Here is a 9280-nt window from a genome sequence, read left to right on the forward strand (position 1 = left end):
CTCGTGTCATTCGTGTTTTCGGCCTTCAGATGAACCCCGGCTGCTGTGACCTTTGAGGGGGTCGCTCCTCTGAGATTTCTGATCCGTTAACGCCATCTAGCGGCGGTTTGGTGTAACAGCAGCAGTTTACAGCGTCACATGTCAGGTGATGGAGAGGTGAGGCAGGAAGTAAACGTTAGCTCGGTCCACCCTCCAAGCTGCAGACGGCGGTAGTGTTTTCGTTCAGTGTTTGCCCACTTCCGTTTACTCAAACGGAATAAGAAGAAGAAGAAGAAGAAGAAGAAGAAGAAGAGGCAGCCATTCGTAGCTTGTTGCTAGCGGCTCGCGTTGCTGCACCAGGACTTTGTCAGACAGTTAAAATGAACAGACTGAATGGATTACAGGACTTTGACTCGTATGATATCGAGGAGCCGAGCGACGAGGAGAGACCTGAGAGCAGGTACGAGTCAGATACACAGTTAGCTTTGAAACACTGCGCAGCGTTAGCAGCGTGAGGCTAGCGTGCGGCTAGCTAGCTGAATGCTAACATGTAAACAAAGTGGAACCGAGACAAGACAGGCGACCTGTTTCCACACCTTTTAAACGTGTTTACGTTAATTAACTGCGGCGGAGCTGTTAGCTGCTAGCTGTTAGCTCTTCAGTCAAATGTTCTTCATAAACACACTGATAAGAACTGAGAGGATATTCAGATGATGGCAGTAAACACAGCATGAGGCAGGAGAAACTGCATGTGGACAGAAACCCGCCAGCACAGATACTGAAGACAACAGTCTGATTCAGGTGGGCTGAACATGTTGAATATTCACATCACATGTAAGACAATCTTCATTTGAGTCATATGTGAAGTCAAAAATCGTATTTCCAAATTAGACAACTCAACAAAGCAGCAAGTTGTCAAAACTAGATTTAGAGTTTGTATCCTCACAGCTTTCATACTATCTCAGATAGTTTAGTGGTTTCCAGTATTGGTTCGTGTTTTTCCATCAGTCGATTAATCGTTTGGTCTTTAAAATTTCAGCAAATGGTGAAAAATGGTCCCATGTGTCTCTGTATTTATGAAGGTGACGTGACTCATCTCTAGGTGTGATTTTGAACCAGATGTGTTGCCTGAAGAACGTCAGACAAAGTGAAAAAGAGCGAAACGTGAATGTTTCTGTGGCTGCGTTTCAGTTCGGAGGATGAGCTCGACGTGCTGCTGAACGGGACCCCGGAGCAGAAGAAGAAGCTGATCAGAGAGTATCTGACCGGGGAGAGCGAGTCGTCCAGCGGCGATGAGTTTGAGAAGGAGATGGAGGCGGAGCTCAGCTCCACCATCAAGACTATGGAGGAAACCTGGGGACCCTCATCAGCAGGTAACTTCGCAGTACTAAAAAGATTTTCTGACCTAAAATGTGTTCAGAAACATTTTAGTGAACTGTTTAGCTGTAATATGAGAAAGTCTGTGATGGCCGCCATGTTGCCCAAATCAAGCACCACCTACTTGAACTACGTTACCCTCCAGCTGGAGCCTTCAGTGGTCCGCTGCGTTCAGGTGCGTCTGATGTGTCAGTACCTCCATATGTTTTAATGCATAATTAAGCCTAAACGAGACTGAAAAACCAGGATTGATCCTACCATTAGCTGGTCAGTAACCCTGCTCTGTGAGACACAACTTCATTGTTACATCATTCCTGATGTTTGTGTGTTTATCCTCCAGCAGACACCTCAGGGAGCCGAGGAGGAGGAGGAGGAGGAGGAGGTGGTCCTGGACTCCCTAACTCTCGGATGTATGATGAGGTGTACTTCGACTCAGACTCAGAGGAAGAGGACAAACCAAGTAAGCATGAATGTTTCTGCTGTCTGCAACACGTCAGCGTGTCTCCACTGTGAGCGATATGATCGTCGCTTTGGCTGCTGCAGAGACGCAGATGAGACTCATTATATTAAATTTAAAACCTGCTCGCTTTGTTAAATCTCTGTGTTTCGTCTGCAGGCAGCTCCACTGGCCGGAGGCAGAGACAGCGGACCATCCCGACCAATGACGAGCTGCTGTATGACCCCGACGAGGACGACAGGGACCAGGCCTGGGTGGACGCCAGGAGGAGACAGTAAGACCCTCAGAGGGAGTCGCTGATCTTAATAAACAGAACTGTATTGTTGTACTCTGGCAGTCACTCGGCTCTCGTCCTCCTGTGCAGGTATCACTGCAGGAAGCGGCCAGCTGCGGCGTGTCGGCCGCCGTCTCGTCAGACTCAGGGTTTACCCAGCAGCGACGCCGTGCTCAACTGTCCCGCCTGCATGACGACGCTCTGCCTGGACTGTCAGAGGTGAGACGTTCGTTTGTACCAAACATGACCGAACAAGTAATTTTCAATTGATCGACTACTCAGTAACTTCACTAATCCAATCAGCTGTTTGGGAGCGTGGAGACAGTGCTTCTCATCAGAGTCAGAACCGTCTCGTGCTCAGTCAGTTCAGCAGTCACGATGATCGACAACAATTTGATCCTTGATTAGTCCTTTATCAGTCAAACATTCAGTCTGAGGATGTGTTGTTTTTCTCCGTTTGTATCATCATGAACAGACTAGCGTTGGTTTGGGACAGCTGATGATTCTTAAAAGTGCCACAAGAAAATGATGCGTCTCTGTTGTGTCCACTCAGGCATGAGAAGTACCGGACGCAGTATCGAGCCATGTTCGTCATGAACTGCACGGTGAAGAAAGACGAGGTGTTACGATACAAAACCCAGGAGGACAGGAAACAGAGGAACAGGAAGAGGAGGAGAGGACAGAAAACAGAAACGTCAGCGGACGAGGCTCCCGGCCCGGCGCCGGCCGGGATGGACGCTGACGAGCTTTACCACCCGGTTCAGTGCTCCGAGTGCTCCACTGAGGTGGCCGTGTTCGATAAAGACGAGGTCTACCACTTCTTCAACATCCTGTCCAGCCACTGCTGAGACGGACGCGTTTTTAAATCAAAGGTTGGTCTCTGATTCTTCGCCTCGCAGCAGCTCCTTCAGCGGGCTGACTGCTTCTTCACCGTCCTACTGAGAGGGACGAATCCGGCTCCGAGTGCATCGATCAGTCAGCCAGAATCTGCTGTACACACTCCCAGTCGATCACATGGTCGGTGCTGTTGGTTGCCTGATGAGGAGAAAAGGATTCTGGACATCAGTGGACTTTCAGCATAAGAGCCCAACACTGATATCAATATTTGAGAAGAACACTGGACTGCCTTTCTGTTTTTCCCATAACCCCCATTCAACATTCATAATCAGAATGTACTCATTGATTAAATGGTTTATTACACACTATAATGCAGTTTTCAGTGTTTATTCATGTATTTTTCAACATGTAGAAGTCTCCTGTGGACACCAGTAAGCGGAGGCTAATGAATAAACAGATGACAGCATGGAAAAACACAGTTGTAATAATATGAAATATGTCTTCACGGGAGAGGTTCTAGAGTACATCAAACACTTTAAAATGCCCCAATATCTGTTCATAACTGCATGATGGGTTCTCATAAACCACTCATTAAATGATTATGGTGCTGCTTATAAATGAGAGGGGTGAAGTAAAATGTTAGCGACTTGCTAACGTTTGTTTACTTTTTAATTGTGACCAAGATGTGGAGGCCATTTTACGCTTTCAAATAAACTTGTCAGTGCTTTCTTTTGAGAAGTGTTTCATTTACTCAGATTTTTAATTATTTATCTGCCTACAAATCCGAATATACCGACAGGAAGTTAATATTGGACAATATAATATATTACAGTTATTGTAGGTGCAGTGAAACTGTGTTTCTCCAAAGCAGCACCAAAATTCACAGAAAACAATCTGATCAAACTAATCGCCATAGCTGTGTTCATGTACCTGTTCTCACTGTATTTTAATGTCTGTGGCTGCTGTGAGTGTTAATGGAAGCTCTCTGGGCAAGGACAAATATATAGTTTCATTTTTAAAACTGGCTCAGTTATTTTCTGAATGAGCCGATCACTAGTTATTATCAAACGTTTTATCAACATGAAGAAATAGTGCCCAGAACAAGCTCTGCGCAGCGTTACAGACTGCCGTCACCGTCAACGTGCACATTATTTTGAAATCAGGATGTTGGAACTCCCTGCGCTGCGTAGGAGCCGTACAGTCAAACGCGGAGCTGTGATTGGCTGGAAATGAGCACCTCATGATTTAACGTCACACGCACCAGGAAACACCCTACCACGACGCACGTAGAGAGAAACAACGGAGGACCGAGGAAGGAGAACTAAGTTGGCGTTAGTGAAGTTGGAGCCATGGCCCTGGGTGACTGTTGGAAGCAGTTGTCCTGGTTTTACTACCAGTACCTTCTGGTGACGGCGCTGTACATGCTGGAGCCGTGGGAGAGGACGGTGTTCAGTATCCTTTTCTGAGTCAAACAACTTCACACGGCTGAGCAAGTGAGCTAATGTGCTAACTTTAGCTACAGCGTTAGCAAAGCTAACCTAGCCCTTCCCCGGATAGTTAGATAAGGCTGCGTTTTGGAGGTGATTAATGTATTTAAGATGTGTTTTGAATATCAGTTAGGACATTTTACAAATGTATAGGCAAATTCGGGATGTAGGCCATGTAGCAGTCTATGTTCTATGGGGTAGCCAGATGCATTAACCTCTAAGTGGAGGCTCGTTAAATACACATAGTTTTAAAGGGAGATTTGCGTGACTGAATCCGAACTTCTTGTTAGTCGCAACGTGTCTGGCAGTGAAATAAAGAAATTGTATTTATAAGAATTACTCACGGTTTGAGTGTCGAGGTAAAGTCTCCTCCCTAATGTTTTAGATACTGCTTCAAATTTCGATTCTCTACTCTCGGTTACTTGTTAATAAGTAAAAACGCACCAAAGCGGTAGAATTGTTAATGGTGTTCGGTGTGCGTTTGGCCGCCTGGGGGGACGGGCGGCGTCCAGGCTGAGCCCGCTGCAGAAGTTTACTGAAAGGGAAGGATGGGCAGTTAATTATTAAACAGTTTGGTGTTGATGGTGTCATGGCTGCTCTTCGATCTGTGGTGCTGCAGTAAGCCTTCAGCCTACATGGTGTACATGATGTTTGGTCTTCCTGCTGCTGGTGTCACCCTCAGCGTCCCCTCCTCTCCCCTGAGACGAAGGTCTGTTTGTATGAGTTAGTCAGAGTTTGTGTTGTTGTGCTCCTCCTCCCCATCAAATCCCACAGCTCCTTTTTTGTGTACAGCCGTTTCATAAATGCCAAGAGGAACCTGACTTCCGTTTGAGGCGCAGAGTAGGAAGGATGAAGGTTATTTGGCTGATAATCAGGCAACTAAATCCTCACACAGCTCTCCTCAGTTGTGATGGGAGTTTGTTTATCAGCTGATAGCAAAAAATAAAAAAAACATTAATTTTCTCATAGATGGTGTTTGATGACTGACGTGTGTACTTGAACAACTGTTTGAATCAGTAGTACAAAAATGATTTCCCAGAGTTCAAAGTGACGTCTTCAGATTGCGTGTCCAGCCAACCTTCCCACAGCCGAAGATACTGAATTTTCTGTAATGTGAGACAAGAAAAGGCAGCAAATTCTCATGTTTGAGGAGCTGGAAATGTCAAATGTCAGAATAGTTTCCCATTAATTATCTCGTCAGTCAGCTGAAAAGATTAATCAACTGATTGTTTCAGATCTAATTTAATTCAGCTGTCATCAGAGCTCTTGTTGCGTCTTGTCCGTTAATGCATGTGTGGTGCCACACAGGTGTGTCTGCCAGAACAACAGCTGATCTGTGGGAGTAACCTGAGCACACAGGTGAGCCTCCTCTGGCGGTTGAATGAAATGTGATATGATGGTCTGAAAAGAGAGTGCCCAGCTTAGTTTACAGCAGTGAAAATGACTTCTCGTGGCAGCCTGCACGTCCCGTGGACACAGATTTACAGCGGCCAGGTTACTGCGGTGCATGCTGACATGTCTGATTACTTGCGTAACCCGTGTTCTCTGAGTAATTGGCTCACTCGAGTGGGTCTGAACGTTGGTGACTCTTGATGATCCACAGAACACGATGGCAGCAGTTTTCATTGGAAATGAGCCTTTAAACGAATGAGTGTCAGTGGGCAGGAGTTGACGTCGGACATGTCAGGACGTGAGACTGATTCAGAGCTCAGTCTTAACCACGGACAGTCTCTGACAGTGTCTTCAGGTATGTTCTGTGCTCCTTCAGAGGTTCGTCCTTAACGTCTCCTCTTCAGACTCCCTGCTGGTCTCTGTGGCCGGCATGGCTGTTTACACCGGCTATGTCTTCATGCCTCAGCACATCATGGCTATCCTGCACTACTTCGAGGTTGTCCAGTGACACGAAGACCCCGCCCACCCACCGGCCGTCTCTGGCTTCCTGTCCGTCAAACCACCGGCCCGTCTGTCCGCCGTCTCCTGGGCTTCAGGTGGGGATTGTTTCCAACCACGCTGAAGGCAGATCTTTCCTCCTCCTCCTCCTCCTTTTCCAAAGCTGATTAAATATCAAAGCTCTGAGCGTCGTGCTGGAGGGCACGGTGGACACTGTTATTCCCGGGACTGTTTCTCCGTCACTCATATTTGGGATTGTGAACAAGGCGACGCCTTAGAAGAGAGTGTGCTTGATTTTGTTTCACCCGTTTTTTTTTTTTAATCAAGCGCACCTCACAGTAAATTATCTGGATGTCTGGTTGTGTGGACGTGAAGACGTGAAACCATTGTTGTCTTAGAGTTTTATGCGGGTTCAGGAAAGACTGCGGCTGCTGGACGAAGTACTTGTACTCCATTTTATGAGCCAAACAAGACGATTAGAGCAGGATCAGACCTCCGAATGAGGCCTGACTGTCAAAGTGGGCAGAAGCTGCTCTGAAGGAACACCTGCTGCCATTTTCAACCTTCAGCATCATTTTCCATCACCTTTAAAACCTCCCTGTCAGCATACAGACAGTCTGTATGAGACATACTAGCAGCAGTGCAGTCTGTTTTCTGCCATGTCACATGATAAACTGTCATCAAACATCTGCATAACAACACTAACGCCGGCTTTATGGTAAATGAGAGGTAGAGTCACAGCAGAAACTATGAGGAAATGTGGTCGTCTCATGGTGTCCTCTCAGAGGACACGTCCTGGAGTGATGTGGTCCACCATTGTTGGTGTTGCAGGATAAATCATGAACATGAAAAAACATATTTATATGCTGCAGAAAGCAGGTTTATGTTTCTTTGATCCTTGTGAAGTGTCAGAGTTTCACCTCTTCAGACGTTAAACGCTCACAAGCCAAAAACTGCTCTAATGCACCAGTTCCCAACCTGGGGCCCGGGACCCCACTGAGGGTCGCAGGATAAATCTTTCCATAATATTTGCCTTTTCTCTTGGAAATTTTCTGAATAGTTTTATTTCTTAAATCCTGAATAATTTACCTCTAAAAATGAAACAGATCTAAGAAGGAAAAGTCTGATTTTGAGGCTCACTGACGAAGGTGGTCGAGAGGCAGAGCTCTACTCTCTTAACCAAAACACTTTTCTATTTTTGTATGTATTTCTTCTTCCTTTCATTCGTCTGCACTGTGACTGTGATGGACTGCTGTAAAACGGTGGCAGTCGAGCTCTGGCTCAGTTTGGAGACAGTTTAATGACTCTTGAAGCTGCTTCAGCATCTCTCTTGTTACTGTGCGCTTGTGGCTGCAGCTTCCTGTGCACCTGTAAAGGCTAAAGGTGGTAGCTGTCAGCTGATGTATTATGACACTTTAAATATGCACATCTCAGTACAGAGTCGAGTCCTGCCTGCAGGCGTCAGCGTGAGGGATAATGATGTGCTGAAACGGGGTGAAAATGACATAACTGTTCTTTAAATTCCACTTTTGTTTGAGACCAAACAGACGACGTTGATGGTTTCCTCTTTGCAAAGAAATGTTTAAAAAGTCCCATTTTTATGTAATCATATTTTATGATATGTGCTCCAGATGCTACTGGTATCCCTTAGAAAATTGTGATTATTTTTCTTTGCAAAACTACGTATTTTTCTCAACTGCGTGTATATAATCTTGTATACATATCTTTGTAAAGTTTTGTAGTCTGACATGTTGGCGTATAGAGTAAAATATTTGTGGTTTTTGTGAGCTACTGATGTTAAATACTGCTCTATCAGTGAAATCATTAAAGCGATATTTCACTAAACCAAAGCAGTTTGTTTCACTCTGAATGTTTTCTGTCAGTGACGTGTTCGTCCTGTTCATGTTTGTCTTGGTGTCCATTTAGGAGCTATTAGACTGCACATACTGTAGGTCAGTGTACCATCGTCACGCTGCGATGCTGCATCTGTACATCACTTTGAACACTCGATTATGGAAAACATTGGCCATAATCCCCAAAATGAGGAAGTCCTCCCAACCCCGTGCTGTTTAAAGGTGTCTGTTTTAATCGTGGCTCACATTCAGCTGTAGAGTCCAAACTGCTGTGGCTTCACTGTGAGGACGTTTTAAGGTAAGTCATATTAGATCTTCTGATATGTTAACCATTTAGTTTTTTTTAAAGGATGCAGTAATTATTCATTTCAACGTAAACTGACAGTGAAAAATCTCTAAAAGTCCAAAGTGTGAACTTTATGTATCATGTGTCTGATCTTGTTCCTCTGTGGTTGCGGCTGTTGGACACTGGGTGGCAGTGTTTCCCTGTTCTGAACGCAAAAACACTGAAACGTTACCTTTCTTGTCTGAATGTTTTATTGAAGTAACTCGAATAGACTTTTTATTGATTTAGAAAGACTTTAACTGACTGTTTTCTCTCCAGAGACCCAGGAACAAATATATTTATTTAAAACATAAATATTGGTCCCTGCAGCAACAAACAGAACCTGGATAGAGAAAATCTGTTTATCTACAGAGCAGTGAACATTTTTCATTCATCATTATTGTACCATAAGTGACAAAATGGGCAGAATAAAAAAAATTTGTATAGTGAATTCTAATGAGTTCTAGTAAAGACTGACGAATCAGGAACTATGTGACCAATAATAAACACTGACAGTCTGACCTGCTGCTCCCACAGACACGTTTCACCGTCTGTGCTGAGGGTCGATGCCAGCCGTGGCCAGCGGGGGCAGCAGTGAGCGAGCCGCCGCTCGGTCGAACTCTCGGCGCGGAGCGAGGAAGATGATCAGCGCCATGTTGGATTCTACACAAACAACTGAATGGCGGCGGACTGCGCGGGAAGGAGCTGCGCGTTTGTCCCTTCAAACATGTCGGACATGGACGTCGAGCCCGCGGAGGAGCGTCTCCCGCCGTCGGATGGGTTCGTACTTTATTTAATTTC

At 45.4% G+C, this 9280-nt stretch overlaps 2 protein-coding genes across 2 annotated transcripts; both read left to right on the forward strand.

The window, feature by feature from the left end:
* Window positions 1-201: 201 nt before the first annotated feature.
* Window positions 202-3656, forward strand: eapp (e2f-associated phosphoprotein). Its single transcript, XM_076747895.1, has 6 exons — window positions 202-439; window positions 1171-1352; window positions 1697-1816; window positions 1973-2087; window positions 2178-2306; window positions 2641-3656. Exons 1-6 carry the CDS (start codon window positions 360-362, stop codon window positions 2933-2935), a joined length of 921 nt encoding a protein of 306 aa, XP_076604010.1. The 5' UTR covers window positions 202-359; the 3' UTR covers window positions 2936-3656.
* A 559-nt stretch (window positions 3657-4215) lies between these two features.
* sptssa (serine palmitoyltransferase, small subunit A) lies at window positions 4216-6927 on the forward strand. Its single transcript, XM_076749531.1, has 2 exons — window positions 4216-4376; window positions 6208-6927. Exons 1-2 carry the CDS (start codon window positions 4274-4276, stop codon window positions 6309-6311), a joined length of 207 nt encoding a protein of 68 aa, XP_076605646.1. The 5' UTR covers window positions 4216-4273; the 3' UTR covers window positions 6312-6927.
* The last annotated feature ends 2353 nt before the right edge of the window (window positions 6928-9280 follow it).

Source organism: Chaetodon auriga, chromosome 14 (genome assembly GCF_051107435.1).
Source record: "Chaetodon auriga isolate fChaAug3 chromosome 14, fChaAug3.hap1, whole genome shotgun sequence".
In the NCBI taxonomy this organism is placed as follows: Eukaryota; Metazoa; Chordata; class Actinopteri; order Chaetodontiformes; family Chaetodontidae; genus Chaetodon; species Chaetodon auriga.

Excerpts from the sequence above, each read along its gene's own strand:
- eapp (XM_076747895.1), top strand. The coding sequence starts at position 360 with ATGAACAGACTGAATGGATTACAGGACTTTGACTCGTATGATATCGAG. Across the intron at positions 1,353-1,696 it reads CTGGGGACCCTCATCAGCAG|CAGACACCTCAGGGAGCCGA; the intron begins GTAACTTCGCAG and ends TTTATCCTCCAG. Across the intron at positions 1,817-1,972 it reads AGAGGAAGAGGACAAACCAA|GCAGCTCCACTGGCCGGAGG; the intron begins GTAAGCATGAAT and ends TTTCGTCTGCAG.
- sptssa (XM_076749531.1), top strand. The coding sequence starts at position 4,274 with ATGGCCCTGGGTGACTGTTGGAAGCAGTTGTCCTGGTTTTACTACCAG. Across the intron at positions 4,377-6,207 it reads GTGGGAGAGGACGGTGTTCA|ACTCCCTGCTGGTCTCTGTG; the intron begins GTATCCTTTTCT and ends TCTCCTCTTCAG.